The sequence below is a fragment of the Schistocerca americana genome, chromosome 10 (assembly GCF_021461395.2).
Source record: "Schistocerca americana isolate TAMUIC-IGC-003095 chromosome 10, iqSchAmer2.1, whole genome shotgun sequence".
NCBI lineage: Eukaryota > Metazoa > Arthropoda > Insecta > Orthoptera > Acrididae > Schistocerca > Schistocerca americana.
In genome coordinates this window covers 185,174,256-185,201,537 of record NC_060128.1, presented here as the reverse complement: position 1 = coordinate 185,201,537, position 27,282 = coordinate 185,174,256, and the positions used below count along the sequence as shown (strand labels likewise).

Below are 27,282 nucleotides of genomic sequence, written 5' to 3'. Positions count from 1 at the left end.
ATAAATCAAAGGACATGTAATTGCTCTATAGCGATTCACCAAAATATTCAGCAGCCCCTAAAATGCAACCTTCTTATACATCTACGTCTACATACATACTACGCAATCCACCATACGGTGCGTGGCGGAGGGTACCTCGTACCACAACTAGCATCTTCTCTCCCTGTTCCACTCCCAAACAGAACGAGGGAAAAATGACTGCCTATATGCCTCTGTACGAGCCCTAATCTCTCTTATCTTATCTTTGTGGTCTTCTCGCGAAATATAAGTTGGCGGCAGTAAAATTGTACTGCAGTCAACCTCAAATGCTGGTTCTCTAAATTTCCTCAGTAGCGATTCACGAAAAGAACGCCTCCTTTCCTCCAGAGACTCCCACCCGAGTTCCTGAAGCATTTCCGTAACACTCCCGTGATGATCAAACCCACTAGTAACAAATCTAGCAGCCCGCTTCTGATTTGTTTCTATGTCCTCCTTCAATCCCACCTGATAGTAAGATGAGGTGCTCTCCATAGCAAGAGTCAAATAAGATAGGCTCTGGTTATCCATAAGCGACAACCTTGTGTATAATGAGAACAGTTCCTGTCGATATGGAACTGAAATGTTATAATACCTTCTCGGCTGGCTAACGTTTCTGTAGCTTTCAGTTCTAAACTGCTATGACTGCCAAATAGATCCCGTTAAATAAAAGGAAAATCATGTAAAAATTTGTCCCAGCAGCACAAATCCACTTCCTTGGCAGTTTCTTATCAAAACTGTATCAGACAACACATTACTTGTTGCCTGGGATAATGTAAATGCATTTACATGCTTCACTATTAATAGCACTATTTCGAGCAAGCAATCTAGATACCCATCATTTTCTGTGCAATCATTCGTTATTAACTCGAAAGCAGTATACTATGAGTTAACTCAAATCTAATTCCAATTTGTCTAAGGTAAAACGTTCTCAGATGCAGTTAGAACAAAAATTGGACATCGTCAATGAAAAAAATGAGTACTAATTGGTGGCTATTTGATTATGCATAAATGGGTAATCATGTGTATAATAATCAGAAAGTAATAAAATTTACAGATAGTTTCGACTTTTTTCTTTATCATCAAATAACAAGAGGTAATTGTTTTGTTAAATACCAAAACTAGCCTCACATATTATCTCTGTATCATTTATTAAGTATTTTTCTACATGTTATCAATAGCTGTGATTTTCCTTATTGGATGTGACCTCTAGACAAATATTTCAGTGTAATCAACATACTGAAAAATAAAATTCATTTAATTAAATTAATAGATTTCATTAGTGTAATTTACCTTTATAATCTGTTCTAAGAAAGTTCTCAGCTGAACCACAAATGCAAGGCACATAGACACGCCACTAGAATTGTCTTTCAGCAGTGATGCTAACAATAAGGTGTATGACTCAGGTTCTTTGTTAGAGAACTTTTGTCTCTGTGTTCCCGTAGTGTAGACTACAATTCATGATTTCAGATAATGATGATGATATTTGGTTTGTGGGATGCTCAACTGCCGCGCGGGATTAGCCGAGCGGTCTGGGCGCTGCAGTCATGGACTGTGCGGCTGGTTCCGGCGGAGGTTCGAGTCCTCCCTCGGGCATGGGTGTGTGTGTTTGTCCTTAGGATAATTTAGGTTACGTAGTGTGTAAGCTTAGGGACTGACGACCTTAGCAGTTAAGTCCCATAAGATTTCACACACATTTTGGATGCTCAGTTGCGCGGTCATCAGCACCTGTACACATTCCCAATCTGTACACAGTCCAGTCTAGCCACTTTCATGAATGATTATGGAATGATGAGGACAACACAAACACCCAGTTCCCGGGCAGAGAAAACCCGGCCGGGAATCGAACCCAGGACCCCGTGACCCAGAGGTAGCAATGCTAGCCACTAGACGACGAGCTACAGAGAGTTCATGATTTCAGTCTTGTGAGTCCACATCAGAATAAAGACAAGTGATTTTGGTATTAAATGTTTTAAAAACATAGAAATGTTGATTAAATTGATGCCTAGATGTTATTAAAAATGAAGATTCCCAGTGTATTGGATGTTAGGTGTGTGGAAGTGTTACTATCGAGTGCAATTGGTATATTATTCAGTACATCAACAAAAATTATGGTAGATGTGAGGAATCATCTGTTCAGACATCCATAGTAGACTATTTTGTACGCAGTTCCTAGATCCTAAATCTTGATGTAAACTCTAAACAAACAATTCAAAACACAACAGTTAATATTTGTAAACAGCCATTCCTTTTTATTGTGAGGATCACTCAAAAACACTACACAAGTTAAATAAGAACACAATACAAAAACAGTTGTTCACATAACATATTACATACTTATGTTAAAGGGTTACATGCAAATTAAATGTACATTCTAAGACACAGAACACTAGCCTCTCTGTGGCTGGTTAATACTTATGGTGCCGATAGCCACCGCCTTCCAAACCTTTGAGTCTAGTAGTGAGAGACTTGTAGTAAGCAAGTAGGGAGTTCTCCCCTTTCACATCAAATGAATTACTGTATTGCCTAAGTTTAGATATATTTATATTTTTAGTTACAGCAAACGTTTTTGCAATTCAACAGTCAATGCGACAATTTTTTGGGCTGGTGACCGCCTTTTAGAGGCCAATAATTTGTTGACTTTGAATCAGTAACATGAGAAGTGCTCCAGTGGAGTAAATGCGTGCAAAACCAATTATGATGTCTGTGAATGAAATTTCAGAACTCTTTTATGCCATAAGCTAGGGTCAGACAAGGTGATAGACGTAGTCGTATACCATCTCTTTTGAACTCTGTACAGGATAAATCTGGAGGAAGATAATGAGCCTGCGACAAAAAAAAAACGATGATTAGTTGAAAGCATTGCCTAACACTATAGAAGTAGACTTAAGGTGTCCTGAACAAAAGTTAAAACAAGCGGAACTAGTGACATCATTAATAAGAAAGTAAAAAACATCAAACTGAATGCAGTATCTCCCTGCAATAATAAAGAGAACATGAAAAATATTGGAGACTGATATTCCAGGAAACTGAATTATTTATACAGATGAAGTGAACGGACAGTCGATATGTATGCATTTCTGAACTGAGATCCTAAATTGATCAAACAGGAATGCCTTTATCAGAAGAATGGGAGACAAACAGCTGAAGGAATTCATGAACTGTACGTAGCGTAATGAGGTACTTTGTGTGCAGAAGCAGCGCGCGGTTAGCCGAGCGGTCTAGGGCGCTGCAGCCATGAACTGTGCGGCTTGCCCCGGCGGAGGTTCGAGTCCTCCCTCGGGCATGGGTGTGTGTGTTTGTCCTTAGGATGATTTAGGTTAAGTAGTGTGTAATCTTAGGGACTGATGACCTTAGCAGTTAAGTCCCATAAGATTTCACACACACTTGAACATTTTTTTGTCTGCAGAAGAAATTAAAATATGTAGTAAACAACCAGTAGTTACAATGACTATATATTTTTTTAAATTGCGATAACCTTGCTGTACTTCGTTTACGTGATGAATCTTTCTGAACAGTAACGTGGCATTGTCTTAACGTGGCTTGGTTTCTGTAGTGAAATAAATCCTTTTGCTACAGAAGATTTTATGCATAGCGTTTCTGTAATGTGAGACATAATATTTCCTTAGTTTTGATTTCTTAGTATTAAAATGACTTTTATTGTAACCCAGTTCTCATTTCGCACATTTTGTTACTATTCCGGATCCGGCGATATTTTTCTATTACATGTTTACTGAATTACTTCACTGATTCGGAAAACGATTTTATTTGGTTGTGCTTGGTTACAAGCACAAAACGTAAGTAATATAACGCATTTGGTGTATTCTTCACGATAAATGTGGTGAAGTTGTCCAACATATTTTGAAAAATCGGACCAGCGAAGAAACATGAGACTTTGTTTAATTAAAGGCTTCGTATTTAAACGTCATAGGTTGGTGCCAGTAAAGATGGCTGTCAGTGTTTTCATCGGAAGGAAAAACTAAAAGAATATGCAAACAGTTCACACGTTTTTGAAAATGGCAGTTCTTTTGTAGACCGGAAGCAATAAAGTATTTTGGACGACTTTGGCTTAGACAGTCAGACGTGGTTTCAAGCAGTGGTGCTGATATCCAGGAACTGGACGCTCAGTTCGAGTTTCAGCTCCGTGCAGCCATCATGTGATTTTTGAGACCAACACCAGTGAAGTTGGGTTTTTGTTGCGTGTTACGGGAATGGAACAGCGGAATTTAGAGCAACGTTATGCAATCAATCTTGCCTTAAAGCTGGAGAATACGAGAGAGTGGCCATGGAAAAGTTAAAACAGGGATGTGGGGAACGTTTGCTGTCAACAGCACAAGTTTTTCGCCGGCACAGATCATTTTTGGAGGGCCCGAGGAAACGTTGAGGATGAAGCTCGCTCGAGGAGACCTTCAGCGTCAGAAATGGACGAAAACGTCGAGCGTTTGCGTGCTGCTGTGAGATCAGACCGACATTTAACAATCAGGATTATGGTTGACCTGTTAAACACTGTACCACACATCAAATTTTGACTGACGTTATGCACATGTGAAAGTTTTGTGCGAAAATGGTGCCGAAAAACCTCACAACTGAACACGAGGACAATCAGAGAAATGAGGTCTTGATCTTCTTGAGAGGACTGAGAACGAGCACGAATTGTTCGGTCGTGTGATCACAGTTGATGAACCCTGGACTTTTGAGTGCAATTGTGAGACAAAGCGGCAATGTGAGGAGTGGGACTCTGAGACATCTCATCGACCGACAAAAACTTGAATGAGCAAGCCAAAGATCAAAATCATGCAGACTTGCTTTTTGACAGTAGTGGCATCTTGTATAAAGAACTTATTCCTCCAGGACAAAATGTCAACCAACGGTTTTATAAAGATGTCCTTGAAAACCTCAGGTAAAGGGTGAATTGGGTGAGACTGAAGACTGCAAACATGGGATGCTTCATCACGACAACACCCGATGTCACACGGTCACTTCCATCACGGAATTATTCCTGTTATTCCACAGCCACCCTATTTCCCTGATCTGAGTTCTTATGACTTTTTTTCTTTTCAAAATGAGATTTTCACTGTTCACCGGAGTGTGTGCTGATATGAAAATTAAATTCCTGGCAGATTGAAACTGTGTGCCAGACCGAGACACGAACTCGGGACCTTTGCCTTTCGCAGGCAGGTGCTTTACCGTCTGAGCTATCTAAGTACGCCTGAAGCCCCGACCTCATAGATTTTACTTCTGCCAGTACCTTGTCTCCTATCTTCCCGAAATTGAAAAAGTCTTACAAGGACGTCATTTTGGGTCTCTGGAGAACATTCAAAACAATGTGAAGGATGTGTTAAAGGACCCTGTTGTTTGAAAAGAATGAAAGCGTTGGTAGATAAAAACTCAGTTTCGTTACTTTTCTCACACAGCTCGCAATTTCCAATATCCTTGTTGGGTTTAAGAAATGATGTATTCAGGTTTAGAGAAACATTCAAGAGAATCTGTGGCTGTAAAATCTATGGGCTTAGACAGCACTGACATATTTCTGAGCCTGTTCTTCCAAAAGGGAGCAATTAGTTGAAGAGATTTCTGGCTACGCATTGGCTGTATTTTGCACTGATGCAGTCAAGTATTTACGCTCACTATCAATAAGCTACAGACGCCAATTGTCGCTCCATAGTAACTTCCATAAAGAGTGTGTGTGTGTGTGTGTGTGTGTGTGTGTGTGTGTGTTAGGCTCTGCAGTGAGACAGTGGTAGCAACGTAGTCGACTGTGATTGGACAGGCGGCGGGCGGCTTTGGCTTGTGATTGGCGGGACGGCAGCTCTGACGTAGGCGATGACGTTGCGGGACTCGACCGTCGCTCACGCTACCCTGGAGACAATGTCGACCCAGAAGGTCGCGTAGTCCTGCACCACCGAGCCCCTGCAACAAAAAAATCACAAAATGTCCTCAGTCATCACCAGAGACACGAAATCAGCGAGTGCAGTTGAGAGAGTGGTAACTTATGAGAAGTGGCAGCTTTGTTTGCCACAGTCAACACTTTTCGAGAATCCATTTGCAAAGGAGACTCTCTGGATTCCAAAGTTTATGTTCTTGTCAAGGAGGCAGTCGGCGCAGGCAACCGCTTTTGTGTCGGTCGTTGATCAGAACAGGTGTGTGCAGGTGTGGAGGCCTGATTTAGGAATGCTGTTGCAGCAACTTCAAATATATGAAAGAAGGCAATATTAGTGAGCCGTGGCGCTCGTTACTGGCGCGCCAGTCTCTTCGATGTCCATTATCGATGCTTCGATGTTTCTTTGCTTTGCTTTCTTTGCTTTCCTCGTTGTTTTCCGCATTCGCGGGGCGAGTGGCAGTTGACGTTTGCTCGGGCTACCTGCTGAGACGCCGGGAGGTACGAGGTGGGAAGCAACCACGTATATGTGGAGTTGGTTGTACGCGGTCTGCCGGTTCAGGATATGTGTTTGCTGCCTGCCTGTCTGCTCTCCTGATTTAGCTCGCCGTGCCTTGCGACCGCCTAGCTTGGGTTGCTGCCTGCTGTATCCTGCACGGGCCATACCGGACGTCCAGCAGAAGTTAAGCAGCCTTGTGATTTTTTTTAAAGAAAAGGAGCAAATGTGTAAGACTTTTTGTAACCAATTTTGGTGGCCTCTTAAGTGTGGCCCTGGCGTTTACACTGCCTTTGGGGGGAGCTAATTCTTTTAAATTTAAATAGTTGGGGTTCCCTGTCCTTTATAATCTTTTGGGGGTTTTATTTGAATTTTCTCTTTGGGGTTCCTTCCTTGTGCTTGGTTAAATGTTTACTTGTATAGCGGGAAGTGACTCCTGGTTAAAACTCGGAGAAGGTGTTTGATGTTAGTGCCGCCTCCGGCGTTCATCTTTTCAATTAAGTGTTGTCATCCCTTCGAGCGACCTGGTGTCACACCTCGTTAATTAATGCTGTTTTATGTGTACTTAATTTTGAATTGGCCATTTTAATTAATATTTTGGAGCGCAGTATAGCACTAAGGCAACCTCATTGTATACCACCTCTTGCCCCGGTCTAGTACCTTAATTTTGAGTGGCACGAGTTAGCTCCACTACCGGTTTTACTGATGTGCTCCCTTCAAAATCTTGTCTTGTATAAGTTTGCCCCGTGTGTGTCTGGGAACACAGAGATGAGCTTTAGTGTGACTTCAGTGCTAGTCAGTTAATGGAATCTTCCTTTTGGCTTCCACTGAAGAGTCTGAGTGGAGCGTAGTGTGTTTGATTTGTTATTCATTTAATTACTCTAAGTTTGTTTGTGTAATGGGGAGCAAGTCATTTAAGGACAGTTGGTATTAACTCCCCTAGCTGCTGGGTGTTGCTAATTCGTTCCAAATGGCCTACTACTTATTCAGTGGCAAGGCTGTTGATTAGTTGGTTACTGTGAGTACAAATTCACGCTATCTATTGTTGCCGAAATTGTTAAAGTGTCTGTGTCGTGATTCAATCACTAGCTAAGTGTTTGAGCTAAATTGATGTAAACCTTACATTGCCTCCTTAAAATTTATTGCCAGCAGAAACCCTCAAGAGAACTAAGTTTTGTCACTGCTTATGTTAACCTTTACTGGGAGCAATATTTAATGTAGTTAAATTTTGTCTTAAAATGTGCATTTCTCTGAGGTAATAAACGAGTGGTAAAAGGTAAAAGCAAAGGGGCCTGTTCCTTCCTATTGTGTCCGGTTTGTAACACGTATCAATTAGACTGTGCTTTCTCGTGCGCTAACGTTGCAGAAAATAGAATTTAACATTTAGGTAATTTTGGATGTTGAAGTCATTATTGATTCAAGTACTTGGTTGTCGGTCCATGAAATACAGAACACCAATATCTTCCTAAAAGCCGACAGGAAGAATGAGATCTTTCAAGGTGTCATATCTCGGTTTCTATTGGTCACAGAGATAAATGGTCAAGTGTTTTGGGTAGCCCTTGGCCTAGTGACCATTTGTATACCTATCGCAAGAACCGGCATACTGCAGGTTTCCCGCCGCATAGAGTCAGAATTTAAACATTATACACCTCTTCCAGGCCAGGCAAATTGAGCAAATCGGTTGGCTCCCTTGCATTTGGTGCGAGATAAGTCGAGCTTTACGAGAGATATAAAAGGACCATTTGTTCATGGGCGGTTCCTGAAAACATCCCAAAAGACTATGATTTTTGAGTACGAAAAGTACCATTTGCCTGGATGGCCACTTCTGTAATTTTTATTCACAGCAGTTCGTCGAAATTTTACAACATGTTCGTAAGACGATGTTTTCAGGGGACCTTGAAACTTTTTCTATATTATTATCCGTTACCGAGAGCTAGAGACTGTAAGTTACCGTAATTACGCAAGTAAAATATGCGGGTGGTGTCTTGTCTGATGAAGAAATGTAGTTTTAACTGACGAACTGAACCCATATTAAGGTTTCTGGAGTCATCGTAAAGGTTATGAGATCACGAAACTATGTTCTTATTCAGCACTTTTTCACCAATAAAATTTTACGCGCTGTCTAGTGGACACTTCACGCCTACACAGGCTGCCTTGACCTGGAAATTATTCGATGGTGCCAGCAGTTGACGTAAACGTCTTACAAACAATTAGTTCTGTCATACGAAATTCTTTGCATTTGGAAATCAAACACAGCATTTTTTGGTATACTGTAGGTTTGGACTGAAAATGTTGTGCATTTTTATGTAAAACAGCGTAAAGTGATCTTGTTTCGAACGGCAGTCGGTTTCGTGTTAATGGCATAATATGCATAGGTACTTCTTTGACGTGTCGAAATACCAGGTGATCAAAAAGTCAGTATAAATTTGAAAACTTAATAAACCATGGATAATGTAGATAGAGGGGTAAAAATTGACACACATGCTTGGAATGACATGGGGTTTTATTAGAACCAAAAAAAAAAAACACCCCATATTGCTAGACGCGTGAAAGATCTCTTGCGCGCGTCGTTTGGTGATGATCGTGTGCTCAGCCACCACTTTCGTCACGCTTGGCCTCCCAGGTCCCCAGACCTTAGTCCGTGCGATTATTGACTTTGGGGTTACCTGAAGTCGCAAGTGTATCGTGATCGACCGACATCTCTAGGGATGCTGAAAGACAACATCCGACGCCAATCCCTCACCATAACTCCGGACATGCTTTACAATGCTGTTCACATTATTCCCCGACTACAGCTATTGTTGAGGAATGATGGTGGACATATTGAGCATTTCCTGTAAAGAACGTCATCTTTGCTTTGTCTTACTTTATTATGCTAATTATTGCTATTCTGACCAGATGAAGCGCCATCTGTCTGACATTTTTTGAACTTTAGTCTTTTTTTGGTTCTAATAAAACCCCATGTCATTCCAAGCATGTGTGTCAATTTGTATCTCTCTATCTACATTATTCCATGATTTATTCAGTTTTCAAATTTATACTGACTTTTTTATCACCCGGTATATCAACAAACTGCCAAAACTTTACTGAACTACAGCATTCGTTTTATATAAGCAGCACACCCTGTTCTGACAGAGAAAAGAAGGGAACCAGGTCGGAGCACAAAAATGAGAAGTACATTCCTTCTTAGAAGACTGTGGCAGAATACTGGGGATCCAGCCGTCTTAATCCTCATTCCGTCTCTCTCACCACAAATTTTGGCACGTGGCCATATTCGCGCTTTTTTGTTCTGAAAGAGAGTAGTGGAGAGCCAGAGGGAGGAGATGGTGGTGATGGGAGACAGAAAGTGGAAATGAAAGAGAAAGAGAGGTGGATGAAGGTAGTAACAGTGGGAGCCACAGAGAGGGGAGCCAGTGGTGGTCAGTGAGAGATAGTAGTGGCAGTGAAAGAGAAAGAGGGATGGATGAAGTCAGCAGCAGCAGGAGCAAAAGACAGAGTGAGGTAGTGCAAATGAAAGAGAGATGAGTGGAGGCCATGCATAGGTTTTGTGCGGTTTCGACCCTCCCAGCCTGTCGATCTTGCCCAGTCTGGAGGTCAAAACGCCGAGAAAACCATTCCCAGGGACGTGTGTGGAAAAGAGATGATGGTGGCTGCAGAGAAAGACAGCACAATGTAAGCGATAAAGAACTAGACAGCAACAGTGGGAGCGAAAAACAACGAGAAAAAGGCAAAGGTAGTGGGACAGGCAGACAGCGAAAGTCGCAGAGAAGGAGGCAGTAGTAAGGAAGAGTGAAGGGAGTGGAAAAGACAGACTGGAGAAAGTGCCTGCAGGAGAAAAAGGAGTCGGAGAGACAGTGGCAGAGAGAGGGATATGCTCAGTGTGGAGGTTCCACTACAAAGAGAGACAAGGTGAAAAGATTTTTGAATTTTGTGTCAAATGTTTTGGTGATGAAGTCGGATTGTGGATTGAGGTAGCTGGTTCCCCACTTTTCTCTCAGAGTCTTTTACACGGGAGCATATCCCGACAGGAGCATTTTCCAGCTGGTTCTATGTAGGAAAGTAACATACCCCTTTTTCTTTTACTGTACTGATTATAACTTTTGGATGAAAAGTTAATTTCATGAATGTGACAAGTTTTTGTCCAAAGAATTAATTGCATTGATCAGTAATTCAGTGGCCGGCACTTGGATGGGTGACCATCTGGGCCACCATGCGCTGTTGCCATTTTTCGGGGTGCACTCAGCCTCGTGATGCCAATTGAGAAGCTACTCGACCGAATAGTAGCGGCGTCGGTCAACAATACCATCATAACGACCGGGAGAGCGGAGTGCTGACCCCACGCCCCCCCCCCCCCCCCTGTCCACATCCTCCATCGAGGATGACACGGCGGTCGGATGGTCCCGGGTAGGCCACCCGTGGCCTGAAGACGGAGTGCTATTTTGTAGCCGGCCGCGGTGGCCGTGCGGTTCTAGGCGCTGCAGTCCGGAACCGCGGGACTGCTACGGTCGCAGGTTCGAATCCTGCCTCGGGTATGGATGTGTGTGATGTCCTTAGGTTAGTTAAGTTTAGGTAGTTCTAAGTTCTAGGGGACTGATGACCTGTTAAGCCCCATAGTGCTCAGAGCCATTTGAATTTTTTGATATTCTGTCTCCATTATACAGGGTGTTCCAAAAAGATTCCGGGATTTTGAACAAGCACTACTGAAAAACGCTTCAGCTGAAGATAAGATAAGAAAGTTTTTTTGTTTTTTTTTTTTTTGTATGGTATGGCGTCAAACGATGACCCTGACTTGCGGAAAAGAGGTACGAACTGGCGTGCTGCCGCTTTGACCCACATCGCAGTACGATGTTGACGGTGCAACAGAAGCCGCAGTGCTTTCTTTAGTAGGCTGAATTTAAATCAGTTGATGGTGTGCTGCGTCGCTGACGTTGTGCGCCAACATGTTCATACTTTGTCAAAAGTGAACGTGAGATGTGGGTTACTTTATGACCAAGTTATAGGGCCTTTCTTTATCGCGAAACAGTCAATTACAGGCGTAATTTATCTGGATGTGCTTCAACTGTTCGTGTTTCTTCAGGTCGCAGAAACTGATCAACAAATGGGTCAACGTCTTATTTCCATGCATGCAAGATGGCGCCCTGGCTCGTCACTGTCTCGAAGTGCACAACACACTAAACAACAGATTTCCGAATTCACAAGTTGTGACATGAACATAAAAAGTTTTCAGCGACCCAGGAAAATATTTGCTTTATTGTAATTCCGGTCTTGAATCACAATATTTATTTGTAACCAGGTTACTAATTTCGGTCGGTAATGACCATCTTCATACCAGAGTAGAAACGTGTTGCATTTTACATACCATGCCATTACATGTGATGGTGCAGATAAGTCATTAGCCATATCCGCTTCGTCCAACAAATTTTATTTGTTCAGCAATACCATAATGGAAAATTATTTTGACTGCAATATCACGCGTAATGCCGTGGTATGTAAAATGCAACACTTTTCTACTGAGGTATAAGGATGGTCGTTACCGACCGAAATTAATAACCTGATTAGAAATGAACATTGTGGTCAAAGACTGGAATTATAGTAAAGCAAAGACTTCCAAGTGGTTGGATAGGCACGGATGCAACTGTTCCTGGTCTCTCATAAAGTCCTGATCTTACCGCTTAGGACTTCTTTTCTGGCGCTACGTAAAGAAATGGTCTATGCAGACAAAATTCAAAATTTGAGGCATCTGTGGCAGCGAATTTCGACAGCCATCACGATTGTAACACCAGAGATGCTACAAAACGCATGGTGTGTAATCGAATATTGTTTTGTTGTCTATCTTGCAGAGCAGCAAATGTTGCTCACATCGAAACTTACAAAGGCACTTCAGTTTGACAGTTAAATAGTTTCATTCGTTTGAACAGTTTTTCTGTCGCGCTTGCGTTCTTTTCGGCTGGTCCCGACGGAGGTTCCAGTCCTCCCTAGGGTATGGGTGTGTGTGTTTGTCCTTAAGACAATTTAGGTTAAGTAGTGTTTAAGCTTAGCAGTTAAGTCCCATAAGATTTCACACAGATTTGAACATTTTCCGTTCTTTTGGCAACAAGCTGTACACACTCTCTCCTTCGGCAACGTCAGTTTTCGATTCCTAAATAGCAATACTCATCCTCTACTTTTAAAGTCAATTCCTAATCCAATTCCCTCACTATAGCCTGATTTTTTTATCTGACTACTTTGCATTACCCTTGTTTTGCTTTTATTGATGTTCATCTTAGAACCATTTTTGAAGACGTTACGTGCTCCATTTAACTGCCCTTCCAAGTCCCTTACTATTTCCGATAGAATTGCAATGTCATCGACAAACCGTGTAACGTCCCCTTAGAAAAAGTATGAATTACTTTGCTGGTAAACTTCTACGTTATTTGATACAGAGACAACTGAGTAAAACTGAACGTACTCAGACATTTCTCTCTTTACTTATTCTGATCATCACTAAACTGACGCAACGCAATCTGACTTTCAATAATCCCTAGAAAAGAATGGCCCTGACTAACAATAACCTTTACCTTTCATGAATTACTTAGCTCACAAAAATCTTCGTTACTTTAACTACTGCAATACTGCCAGCTAAATTAAAGATTCTAACTACTGAAGGCACTAACTACTGATAGGCATAGTTAGCAAATGAAAGATTTTGATAGAAAACAAACAATGTATTTACCTTAATAGTGTTCAAAATTCATTATATATATATATATATATATCAGTTCATGCCATCCAGTCTTACAAATTTCCTTTTTCTGACGGACACACGTCCAGATCGTCCACTCTCAAATCTCTGCCATCTCTCTTCCCACATCCACCACTCCTGGCGGCTCACCTCCAACTGCGCAACGCTACGCTCTGTTCACATCCAACTGCCCAACACTACAATAGCAAACATTCCAACAATGAGTCCAACCAGCCACAGACTGCACACAGCACAGTCAGTGATTTTCATACAGAGCGCTACTTGGCGTTACCAACATAAAAACCTAAACAGCCTGCTTCCATAGTCCCCATGCTCCCTACAAAAAAATTTTACAAATTGTTTTGGGCAGTGCCCAATCCATATTTGTTAAATTTTTTTATGTAAGTTGGCTGTTTAGGTTCTTATGTTGGTAACGCCACGTAGCGCTCTGTATGAAAATCACTGACTGCTGTGTGCAATCTGTGGCGTTTTGAGAGCGGACGATCTGGACGTGCGTCCGTTAGAAAAATGAAATTTGTAAGACTGGATATAATGACTTTTGAACAATATTAAGGTAAATACATTGTTTGTTCTGTACCAAAATCTTTCATTTGCTAACTATGCCTGCATAGTTAGTGCCTTAAGTAGTTAGAATCTTTCATTTAGCTGGCAGTATTGGCGCTCGCTGTACTGTAGTACTTAGAGTAACGAAGATTTTTGTGAGGTAAGTGATTCATGAAAGGTATGGGTTATTGTTAGTCAGGCCCATTCTTTTGTAGGGATTATTGAAAGTCAGATTGCGTTGCGCTATATATATATATATATATATATATATATATATATATATATATATATATATATATATATATATTGTGTGTCAGTTTAGTGATGATCAGAATAAGTAAAGAGAGAAATGTCTGAGTACGCTCAGTTTTACTCAGCTGTCTCTGTATCAAATAACGTAGAAGTTTACCAGCAGAGTAATTCATAATTTTTCTAGGGGGACGTTACAACCTCTAGGCTTTTATTTCTAATACGTGAACTTCAATAGCCATTGCTCAGTGTACAGATTGAATGGCATAAGGGGCAGGCTACAATCTTGTCTTCCTTTTTCAACCATTGGTGCCCTTTCATGTCCATCATCTCTTAAAACTGTAATTTGATTTCTGTACAATTTGTAAGTACACACATAAACAAAAATGTTGCACCTCTCCGATATGCCATGCGGATGTGTTGCTATTGTGACTGTCCTAGTACCGATCGGAAGGTCACCCCTGACAGACATAGCTACCATGAGCACTACAACTATTAGAACACCACACTCAAGATGACTGCAGCATTTCAGTTCAAAGCAAAACACCTGCAGGCACGCGTCAGAGATGTCTGCGGAACAGTAAGGCGAAAATCTATCATACACAATGGACAGTTAAAAAAAATGATCGGATCCACATCATCACGTTAACGCGGAAGGCTTGTCAACCAGGGAAGTTGCTCGATACACTGGCGTCGAGATGTGGTTCAGACTTGGAATCTGTGCCAGTTGTCAGACAGTGAGAGGACGTGGATCTTCCAAGTCTTCCAAATTCGATAGGTACGCAGGATGATAGATATCTACTAGATTTGACTCAAAGGAAGCGTGGGGTTAATGCTCCAGAACTACATTCATTGTTAGAAGAGGCTACAGGTCATCATGCATCGCGTCGAACTACATTGAAGAGCCAAAGAAACTGGTACACGTGCCGAATATCGCGTAGGGTACCGGCAAACACGTAGAAGTGCCGCAACAGGACGTGGCATACACTCGAATGATGTCTGAAGCAGTGCTGGAGGGAACTAACACCATGAATCCTGCAGGACCATAAATCCGTAAGAGTACGAGGGGATGGGTATCTCTTATGAACAGCACGTTGCAAGGCATCCCAGATATGCTCAATAATGTTGATGTCTGGGGAGTCTGGTGGCCAGCGAAAGTGTTTAAGCTCAGAAGAGTGTTCCTGGAACCACTCTGAAGTAATTCTGGACGTGTGAGGTGTCGCATTGTCCTGCTGGAAATCGCCCAGGTCCGCAGGAATGCACAATGGACATGGATGGATGCAGGTGATCAGACAGGACGCTTACGTACGTGTCACCTGTCAGAGTATCTAAAAGTATCCGGGATCCTGTATCACTCCAACTACGTACTCCCCACACCATTACAGAGCCTCCACCAGCTTGAACAGTCCCCTGCTAACTTGCAGGGTCCATGGATTCACGAGGTTGTCTCCACACCCGTACACGTCCATTCGCTCGATACAATTTTAAACGATACCCGTCCGACCAGGCAGCATGCTTCCAGTCATCAACAGTCCAATGTCGGTGATGACGGGACGAGGCGGGGCGTAAAGCTTTGTGTCGTGCAGTCATCAAGGGTACAGGAGTGGGTATTCGGCTCCGAAAACCCATGTCGATGATGTTTCGTTGAATATTTCGCACGCTTACACTTGTTGATGGCCCAGCATTAAAATCTGCAGAAATTTGCGGAAGGGTTGCACTTCTGCCACACTGAACGATTCTCTTCAGTCGTCGTTGGCCCTCTTGCAGGATCTTTTTCCGGCTGCAGCGATGTCGGAGGTCTGACATTTTATCAGATTCCTGATATTCACGGTACGCTCCTGAAATGGTCGTATGGGAAAATCCGCACTTCATCGCTACCTCGGAGATGCTGTGTACACACCACGTTCAGACTCACTTGAATCTTGATAACCTGCCACTGTAGCAGCAGTAACAGATGTAACAACTACGCGAGAGACTTGTGTTATATAGGCGTTGCCGACCGCAGCGCCGTCTTCTGCCCGTTTACATATCTCTGTATCTGAATACGCACGCCTATACCAGTTTCTTTGGCGCTTCAGTGTATTAGGAGACGACTGCACAATGTGAATGTCAATTCCCGACGACGATGGCGAGCAGCGCATCGAACACATCACCATGGACTGTGTTAAAGATGGCCAAGAAATCATGCAGGTGGACGCCCCAGGACTGGCGTCGGGTGTGTTTTTACAGACGATAATCGCAGACATGTTAGAGAACAACCTGGTAACATCGATCACTGCCAGCACTGTATCCCACATGTGCAACAGGGTGGTTTTGGAGTGATGCTCTGGGGTGGCATAACATGGGGCCACGCACACCTCTCATGGTTTTGGAGCGCGACCCCACTGCTCTAGGGTACAGGGACGAGATTCTGCAAAGTTTAGTCAGACCGCATTTCCAAAATTTTGTCACTTTATCTTGATGGACGATAACTCGCGTGATCATCGTGCTGTTCTCATGAACACATTCCTTCCTCATGCTAGGATCACAACAATGAGTTGTGGCCTTCCTCTTCCCCAGACATGAACCCAATCTAACATGTGTGGGACTGACAGAAACAAGCTGTTTTGGAGGTCGACAATGACCACATACTATATGCACTGTACGAAAAATTGCCAATGAAGAGTGGGACGTTTTGGACGAGGGCTGGGTTGATGATCTGATGGGCGGTTTCTCACGATGGATTCAATGCTACATCCGAGCAAGGTGGCATTCCACCAGTTATTGATCTTACTCAGGAGTGCTTTGAACAACCTGCGCCGGCCGCTGTGGCCGAGCAGTTCTAGGCGCTACAGTCTGGAACCGCGCGACCGCTACGGTCGCAGGTTCTAATGCTGCCTTGGGCATGGATGTGTGTGATGTCCTTAGGTTGGTTAGGTTTAAGTAGTTCTAAGTTCTAGGGGACTGATGACCACAGCAGTTAAGTCCCAGAGTGCTCAGAGCCATTTGAACCATTTTGAACAACCTGCAATGAGAAACGAAACAGACGATTTCCTCGTTACGCACTTTTTTATTTTGTTTTTTGATTTGGTAATCTGGAAACATTGCACCTGAATATATACGCATGCCTCAGAGCCAGTTTTTGTTGTCTGTGACACAAATTTCGAAGTAGAGGGATGATGGAAAACTTTGGTTGATTGTGTAATACTCCGCTCCCAGTAATGTCTCTGCGCTACCGTCAGAAATTAAAACACCGTATTCCAGTCAACATTGCTGTTAGCGTTCTCTAAACCTAGAAATGCTATAAAAGTAGTTTTGTCTCTTACAGTGGTTCGTTAGCACTGAACAGAACAGGAAACGTGTGAAACGATAGTACTAACATAAAAAGAGTGTGACCCAAAAATTCGTTAACATTTCAAAATGCACCGATTCACGGAATAATCAGAGAGGCAAAAATTGACACACATGCCTGAAACGTTGTGGAATTTTATTGAAACCAAAAACGAGTGCAAAAACCGGCCACTAGGTGCCGCTGGACAGCAACAAGACTGTGACTCTGCATGAGAATCTTGTTTAAAATGAGTTGCAGCGAGATAGGGACTCACATGCGCCTGAAATCGCGGCATGTTGGCCGTTCAGGAAGAAATGGAGACTTTAGCGGGTTCATTGTCGCTTGGTGAAGCCACCGCTTGAGAAGTCGCAAGTCGCACCGACATTCCACAACACAAACAGCTGTTTGGAGAACACTAAGGCGTACCAGATTTTGTGATGCGGAGAGCATTTTCCGTGTGGGCACTTCAAAAAGCGAAGCGCAGGTGGGGGTGGGGGCGGGGGAGATGACAAGGATTGACCATTGAATTAGGATGTTTTTATAGACCACCAGCATCCGCAAAAAAACGTCGCATAACGTTTCAGGGAAAGTCTTGAGTACATAGGAAGTAAATATCCCAATTATCCATTAGTTATAAGTGGAGACTTTAATCTAGCATCCATTGACTGGGAAAATTACACGTTTATCACAGGGGACAGAAGCAAAGATTCTTGTGAACTTATTCTAGGAGCGATCTCAAAATACAAACTTGAGCAATTGGTTAGAGAACCGACTCGAGATGGGAACATATTAGATATCTTGGCGACAAACAGACCTGATCTTTTTGAGGAAGTTAATCTAGAAGAAGGTATTAGCGACCATAATGCCGTTGTGGCTTCTATGTCAGTGGAAGTTGCAAAAAAAAAAACCAAAAGAAACAGCGTAGAGTTTTCTTGCTTGGGAAAGCAAATAAAAATGTCATTAATGAATACGTTCTTAGTCAGTTCGAAGCATTCACCGCCGTACACAAAGATACTGAGCATCTTTGATCAGAATATAAAGGTATTGTCCACCACGTATGTGCCTAGCAAAAGTATAGGGGAGGGTAAGGATCCACCTTGGTACAAGAAACATGTTAGAAAGTTGCTGAGAAAGCAGAGAATTTTACACAGTCGTTTTAAAGATAGTCACTGCCCCGCTGAGAGACAGAAATTATGCGAAATGAGAGCAGCTGTCAGAAGGACAATGAGAGATTCTTTTAACGAATTTGGAAGCAATATTTTATCTGCAGATTCTAAAAATAACCCCCAAAAATTTTGGTCGTACGTAATATCTATGAACGCTGCAAATAATTCAATACCTTCTCTTGCTGGCAGTACGAGTAATGTAACTGATGATAATAAACAGAAGGCCGAAATTCTAAACCTAGCTTTCAAAAACTCGTTTACGATACAGGACTGCAGCACCATTCCCCCTTTCAGTTATCGAACAAACGAAAGGATGGCTGACATACTGTTTAGTGTATCTGGGATTGCAAAACAGTTAAGATCCTTAGACGTCAGGAAGGCATCTGGCCCAGACGGCTTATGTTGACTATGCTACAAATATAGCACCATTCTTACCCATCATCTATCAGAGAACAGCCGAAAGTTCCACAGACTGGAAGAAGGCCCAGGTCATAGTAATCTATAAAAAGGGCAGAAAGTCGGATGCATAATTACCAGCCAATTTCACTGACATCTATTTGTTGTAGAATCATGGCACATATTTTGTATTCAAACATAATGACCTTTCTGGACTCTGAGAAGCTCATCTGCAGAAAGCAGCACGGTTTTAGGAAACAGCAGTCATGCGAGACTCAGCTGGCCCTCTTTGTGTATGATATACAATAGGCTCTAGACATCGGGTCCCAGGTTGATCCAATACTCCTCGACTTTCAAAAGGCGTTCGACTCAGTTCCGCACTGTCCAAAAAGTGCGCGCTATCCGATGACATATGCGGTTAGATAGAAAGTTTTCTGACAGACAGGGAGCAGTATGTCGTCCTGAACGGGGTGACTTGAACAGAAACAAGAGTAACCTCAGGTGTTCCCCAGGGCAGCGTAATAGGTCCTCTACTTTTTACGATTTACATGAACGATCTGGTCGATGGCATTGACAGCGGCATTAGACTGTTTGCCGATGATGCTGTAGTCTACAGGAAAGTAGTATCACACGAAAGTTGTGAACAAATCAGTGAGGATTTGCAGAAAATAAATGCGAGGTGCAATGACCGGCAGTCATCCCTCAATATTAGTAAGTGTAACCTACTGCGTATAACAAGGCGAAAATCCCCATTAATGTACGAGTACAAAATAAATGCTCAGTGTTTGGAAGCGGTAACATCCGTCAAGTATGTGGGTGTGACTATTCGAAATGATCTCAAATGGAATGATCAGATTACACAAGAACGGGTAAGGTAAACTTTGGATTGCGGTTTATTGGTAGAATCCTGAAGTGATGCAGTCCTTCAACAAAGAAATAGCCTACAATACGTTAGTTCGTCCAGTCTTAGAGTACTGTTCATCTGTATGGGACCCTTACCAGTTGGGTCTGATAAAGAAGATTGAGAAGGCCCGAAGAAGAGCGGCAAAATTCGTGACTGGTACATTTAGCCATCGCGAGAGCGTTACAAATCTCATTGAAAGTTTGAAGTGGGACACACTTGCAGGTAGACGGCGCGCTAAACGGAAGGAGCTGCTCACTAAATTCCGAAATCCAATCTTCACCTAGGATGTAGAGCATATATTATTACCACCAACTTTCAAATCGCGCGATGATCACCATTCAAAGATAAGGGAAATTAGAGCTGCAACTCAGGCGTGCAGACAGGCGTTTTTCCTTCGCGCGATCAGCGAGTGGAACAGAGGAGGGGGAAATATGACTTTGGCGCGAATTTTGCCCTCCGCCACACGCCGCTTGGTGGCTAGCGGAGCATATATGTAGATGTTCACGGTTGATTGTCTAACGTATTGTGGACCAACGGGGGCCATCTCATACTCCTAGGATCTGTCAACACAATTTAGACTGCCGAAGACCCTAAACTGTCATGGGAACCCCTTTGCATGACCAGAGAGCGATGATGCGGTGGCGATTTACCGTATAAAACGTCATCGGAACCTGTTTCTTTGAGGAAATGCGGGCTGTTGCTTTTCAGACTGTCAGTGTGACGGGGGCTAGGTACGCCAATGTGTTACAAATTCGCATCATCCCTAGCCTGGCTGATAAACCCCTGTTGGAAGGTATCAGTTTTATGCAGAATGGCACTCCACCTGATGTTGTTAAGCTGCAAGTGTGAAAGATCTCTTGAGGGCATCGTTTGATGAGGATCGCGAGCTGAGCCCCTACTTCCTAGGTTCCCAGGTCTCAACCCGTGTGGTTATTGGTTGCATGGTTACCTGAAGTCGTAAGTCTGTCACGTTCTCCCCACCTCATTATGGATGTTAAAAGACAATATCAGACGACAGTTTTTCAGCATACCTAGTGATATACTGTACAGAACTGTTCACAACATTTTCCTTCGAATCCACATATTGCTGGTGAATGAGTATTTGTTATAAAGAACACTATCTTTACTAATAATCGTTAATGAAAGTACTGCTTTTGTATCATATGAAGCGCCATCTGTCGGTGACGTCGTGCACTTTTTTCTTTTTTTTGTTTCAATAAAATCCAATGCCATTTCAAGCATATGTGTCCATCTTTGCTTCTCTACTTACGTTATTCGGTGAAGCATTGCATTTTCAAATACACTACTGGCCATTAAAATTGCTACACCACGACGATGACGTGCTACAGACGCGAAATGTAACCAACAGGTGGAAGATGCTGTGATATGCAAATGATTAGCTTGTCAGAGCATTCACACAAGGTTGGCGCCGGTGGCGACACCTACAACGTGCTGACATGAGGAAAGTTTCCAACCGATTTCTCATACACAAACAGCAGTTGACCGGCGTTGCCTGGTGAAACGTTGTTGTGATGCCTCGTGTAAGGAGGTGAAATGCGTACCATCACGTTTCCGACTTTGATCTAGGTCGGATTGTAGCCTATTGCGATTGCGGTTTATCGTATCGCGACATTGCGGCTCGCGTTAGTCGAGACCCAATGACTGTTAGCAGAAAATAGAATCGGTGGGTTCAGGAGAGTAATACGGAACGCCGTGCTGGATCCCAACGGCCTCGTATGACTTACAGTCGAGATGACAGGCATCTTATCCGCATTGCTGTAACGGATCCCTGAGTTAACATATGGCGACGTTTCCAAGACAAGAACCATTTGCACGAACAGTTCGACGACGTTTGCAGCAGCACGGACTATCACCTCGGAGACCGAGGCTGCCGTTGCCCTTGACGCTGCATTGCAGACAGGAGCGCCTGCAATGGCGTACTCAACGACGAATCTGGATGCACGAATGGCAAAACGTCAATTTTTCGGAGGAATCTAGGTTCTGTTTACAGCATCATGATGGTCGCATCCGTGTTTGGCGACATGGCGGTGAACGCACATTGGACGCGTGTATTCGTCATCACCATACTGGCGTATCACCCGGCGTGATGGTATAGGGTGCCATTGGTTACACGTCTCGGTTACCCCTTGTTCGCATTGACGGCGCTTTGAACAGTGGACGTTACATTTCAGATGTGTTACGACCCGTGGCTCTACCCTTCATTCGATCCCTGCAAAACGCTACAATTCAGCAGGATAATGCACGACCGCTTGTTTCAGGTCCTGTACGGGCCTTTCTGGATACAGAATATGTTCGACTGCTGCCGTGACCAGCACATTCTCCAGATTTCTCACCAACTGAAGACGTCTGGTCAATGGTGGCCGAGCAAGTGGCTCGTCACAATACGCCAGTCACTACTCGTGATCAACTGTGGTATCGTGTTGAAGCTGCACGAGCAGCTGTACCTGTACACGCCATCCAAGCTGTGTTTGACTCAATGCCCAGGCGTATCAAGGCCGTTATTACGGCCAGACGTGGTTGTTCTGCGTACTGATTTCTCAGGATCTGCGCACCCAAAGTGCGTGAAAATGTAATCGTATGTCAGTTCTAGTATAATATATTTGTCCAATGAATACCCGTTTATCATCTGCATTTCTTCTTGGTGTAGTAACTCTAATGGCCAGCAGTGTATTAACGGTCTTCTGGTTAGCCCTGTGGTCTCCGCCACACCTCGTAAGGTGGCCTGTGGAGTGCAGGTGCAGGTGTGCCGCCCACGCTGCAGGTGGTGCTGCGTCGGCAGCGTATACGCAGTGGACTTGCAGCCAAAGTGGCCGGGGTCGATACTCGGCGAGAGCGTGGCACGCAGCAGCTGCTGGTGCTGCAGTGCTGAGTACTGTAGTACATGCTGAGAAGGGAGCAGGGAGGGGCGAAGGGGGGGGGGGGGGGTTGAAGGCGGCTATGAAGCACACGACGCATGGCGCCAGCGCAACTCGTGGCCTCCATTTGCTGGGCGACTGGCTGTGGCGCAACTCCGTAAGATTGATGTTCCTGTCACGGTCGCCACTCTTTAAGCCATCGCAGCACTGACCACCAAGGCTCCCCGTGTCCTCCTCGCAGTGGAACTCGCTAATTTTCTCCCTGCTCTTGCAACGTACAGCAAGCATGACGGTTGTCACTGAAACAACCCGTTTCCAGATATACCGCAATTTTTCTTCGCTGCTTCACCTGACTATTGAAACCGCTCGAAATTACCTGCTACTGACATAACCGATATTCCGTTTTTTATTCCTATAATTTCCTGCAATAATCGTAGACATCGAACAAGGACTGAAACATTCTAAGACTGTGTCAGACTTCTGTACTATACAGGGTGGTCCATCGATCGTGACTGGGCCAAATATCTCACGAAATAAGCGTCAAACGAGAAAACTACAAAGAACGAAACTTGCCTAGCATGGAGGGGGAAACCAGATGGCGCTATGCTTGGCCCGCTAGATGGCGCTGCCATAGGTCGAACGGACATCAACTGCGTTTTTTTAAAATAGGAACCCCCCCTTTTTTATTACATAATCGTGTTGTACGTAAAGAAATATGAATGTTTCAGTTGGACCACTTTTTTCGCTTCGTGATAGATGGCGCTGTAATAGTCACAAACATATGGCTCACAATTTTAGACAAACAGTTGGTAACAGGGAGGTTTTTTAAATTAAAATACAGAACGTAGGTACGTTTCAACATATTATTTCGGTTGTTCTAATGTGATACACGTACCTTTCTGAACGTATCATTTCTGAGAACGCATGCGTGATTACCTGTAAATACCACATTAATGCAATAAATGCGGAAAATTATGTCCGTCAACCTCAATGCATTTGGCAATTCATGTAATGACATTCCTCTCAACAGTGAGTAGTTCGCCTTCTGTAATGTTCGCACATGCATTGATAATGTGCTGACGCGTGTTGTCAGGCGTTGTCGGTGGATCTCGATACCAAATATCCTTCAACTTTCCCCACAGAAAGAAATCCGGGGACGTCAGATCCGGTGAATGTGCGGGCCATGGTACGGTGCTTCGACGAACAATCCACCTGTCATGGAATATGCTATTCAAGACCGCTTCAACCGCACGCCAGCTGTGTGCCGGACATCCATCATGTTGAAAGAACATCGCCATTCTGTCATGCAGTGAAACATCTTGTAGCAAAATCGGTAGAACATTACGTAGGAAATCAGCATACATTGCACCATTTAGATTGTCATCGATAAAATGAGGGCCAATTATCCTTCCTCCCATAATGCCGCACCATACATTAACCCGCCGAGGTCGCTGATGTTCCACTTGTCGCACCCATCGTGGATTTTCCGTTGTCCAACAGTGCATATTATGCCGGTTTGCGTTACCGCTGTTGGTGAATGACGCTTCGTCGCTAAATAGAACGCGTGCAGTGCATAGAAATATGGTATGGGTACAGTCGATGTTGATGTAGCATTCTCACCACTGACATTTTTGAGATTCCCGACTCTCGCGCAATTTGTCTGCTACTGATGTGCGGATTAGCCGCGACAGCAGCTAAAACACCTACTTGGGCATCATCATTTGTTGCAGGTCGTGGTTGACGTTTCGCATGTGGCTGAACACTTCCTGTTTCCTTAAATAACGTAACTGTCCGGCGAACGGTCCGGACACTCGGATGATGTCGTCCAGGATACCGAGCAGCATACATAGCACACTCCCGTTGGGCATTTTGATCACAATAGCCATACATCAACACGATATCGACCTTTTCCGCAGCTGGTAAACGATCCATTTTAACACGGGTAATGAATCACGAAGCAAATACCGTCCGCACTGGCGGAATGTTACGTGATACCACGTACTTACACGTTTGTGACTATTACAGCGCCATCTATCACAAAGCGAAAAAAAATGGTCCAACTAAAACATTCATATTTCTTTACGTGCTACACGAATATGTAATAAGAAATGGGGGTTCCTATTTAAAAAAAAACACATTTGATATCCGTTTGACCTATGGCAGCGTCATCTAGCGGGCCAACCATAGCGCCAGCTGGTTTCCCGCTTCAAGCTAGACGAGTTTCGTTCTTTGTAGGTTTTTCGTTTGTTGCTTATTTCGTGAGATATTTGGCCCGCTCACTATCAATGGACCACCCTGTATGTATCAAGTGAGGTACGAGAGTGGTTTGATAGGTATGCCAAAATTCCAGAAAAGGATGGAACATTTTTGGTGCGCCTTAATTGTTGGTAAGCTTGATTATTCCAAACATCGCAAAAAGAATTTCAACACCGTACAGCGTACAGTTCACTGCTGACAGCCGCCTAAATTGATCAGTGTGTCAGCTGGGACCGAAAATGAACAAGACAGTGTGCCGTTGTTAAATGTTTTCATTAGCCGCAAAAATCGAAACTGATTTGGATGAAGTTCACACGGACTCTACACCATCATTGAAGGCCATTGACTTTCGGATTAATGAATTTAAAGCACCGATGACGAAGCGCGATTCATCCGACCAACTTAAGTCACCACAAAGGAAGCCATTGACCCCATGATACAGTAATGCAATACCGACGAATAAAAATTCGTGAGATTTCTGAGACTGCAGGCATCTCAAGTGAACGACTGCATGATATCCCGCACAGAGAACAGGCTATGAAGAAGATGTGTGCGAGGGGTGGATACCGTGTTTGCTTACAGTCGACCAAAAGCGCATCCAGCAGAACATTTCAGCACAATGCCTGGAGATGTTTAATAGTAACCCGCAAGACTTTCTGCGCCAGTTCGTCGATGAAACCTGAATCCATCATTAGACACCAGAGTCAAAACGGTAGTTAGAACAATGAGCAGATGCTGGTGCAAGTGCACCGAAGAAGGCACAGGTCATTTTGTCAGGTAGTAATGTAATGGCGACTGGTTTTTCTTGGGGGGATTCCCAAGGAATAGTCCTCGTACATTATTTGGAAAAGGGTAGAACCATAACTGGACCCCATTATGCTTCGTTACTGGATCGTTTGAAACTTGCGCTGGCTGTAAAAAGACCGACTGGTACACAAAAAAGTGCTCCCTCACTACGATAAAGCATCATCCCCCACTTGAGCGATAACTATGGCGAATGTCCGTGAATGAATTGGGCTTGGATTGGTTCCTCACCCACCCCAATCACCACACATAGCTTCCTGTTTCCTAACTTGAAACTGTGGCTCGCTGGGAAGAAATTTTCATCACGTGATGAAGTGATACTTGCAGCCAACGAGTGTTCTGTAGAATTTGACAGAACCTGTTCTTCCGATGGGATGAAAAAGCTGGATGCTCGGCGGACCAAGTGTATATCCTTCAAAGGAGACTGTGTGAGAAGTAAGGTGAGCTGTTTAGGAAACAAACATCTTTCCTTGCTTTTTTACCAGACCTTTCGAACCACCCTTGTACAATCAAAATAAGAAAGGAGACTTTATCCATCTCCCATTCACCGATTTTCTCGAAAAGTAATGAGTGGTCGACTACTACAAAAAATTTCACTACAACAGCGATAGAAGTTTTAATCAGTCGGTCTTTCTCATCCCTAGGCTACGGCCGGAAGAGCGATTTTAGCAGCTGGGAAAAAAAAAACACACATGAAATAGAAGAAAATTAGTGTCCGTAAATTATCTTTACAACTTAAGACTTTAATTCCATTAAATCTATACTAGATATTAACAAATGGTTAGCAACAAGTGATAAGATAACTCATGAAGTTTTGTACCTTCCAGATGACGCAATTTTGACGGAAGTTTGAATTTGATAACCTGATAAAACCTGGACGCCACATCAGAAAGCTCAGTGCGTGACCTGGTTCGTACAGACGATGTCCAATAGCCAAGTGCAACGAAACTTTGGAACACGGTATGGAAGGCAGCCAGTGTCCAGAGCAGCTTTTCGAGCCTGGCATACATCACTGATAGAAACAGGTAGTGTTCTCCATAGAAAGGGAGGGGGTCGCCCATCTGCTTCAGACGCCAATGTGTCCAAGGCACGGCAGGCGTTTGCAAGGAGTGCGTACGGAGGCCAGAGACTTGCAACGAGACATCGGCAGTACGGAGCGTCTTGCATGATAGGTTACGGCTGTATCCTTACAAGGCAAAGCTGCTTCAGGCATTAAAGCGTGTGAACCTCAGCGCGAACAGTCTGCAGTGGCTGTGCTAGGCAACATTGACGCAAGCAATGACTTCTTGGACAAGATTTGTTCCTCTGAGGCAAAGTTTCATCTATCCGGGAAACCGAATCGTCATAACGTTCGTATACGAGGTTCGCAGTATCCTCATGTTACACATAAAATGGAAAGAGACAGTCCCAAGGTCGATGCCTGGTGCGTAGTGATGCACAATTGCATCGTTGATCCAGTCTTTTTCATCGAGTCTGCCGTCAACGGTGGTGGCCATGTTACAAGAGTTTGTTGTGCCTAGCCGGCCGAAATGGCCGTGCGGTTAAAGGCGCTGCAGTCTGGAACCGCAAGATCGCTACGGTCGCAGGTTCGAATCCTGCCTCGGGCATGGATGTTTGTGATGTCCTTAGGTTAGTTAGGTTTAACTA

At 43.7% G+C, this 27,282-nt stretch overlaps 1 protein-coding gene across 1 annotated transcript in view; it reads right to left on the bottom strand.

The window, feature by feature from the left end:
- Window positions 1–3,483: 3,483 nt before the first annotated feature.
- Window positions 3,484–27,282, bottom strand: part of LOC124552485 (putative defense protein 3) — a 127,782-nt gene continuing 103,983 nt past the window's right edge. Inside the window, exon 4 of the mRNA XM_047126765.1 lies at window positions 3,484–5,925. Within this exon, the coding sequence (XP_046982721.1) occupies window positions 5,865–5,925 (61 nt within the window). The 3' untranslated portion in view covers window positions 3,484–5,864. The remainder of the gene's footprint in view (window positions 5,926–27,282) is intronic.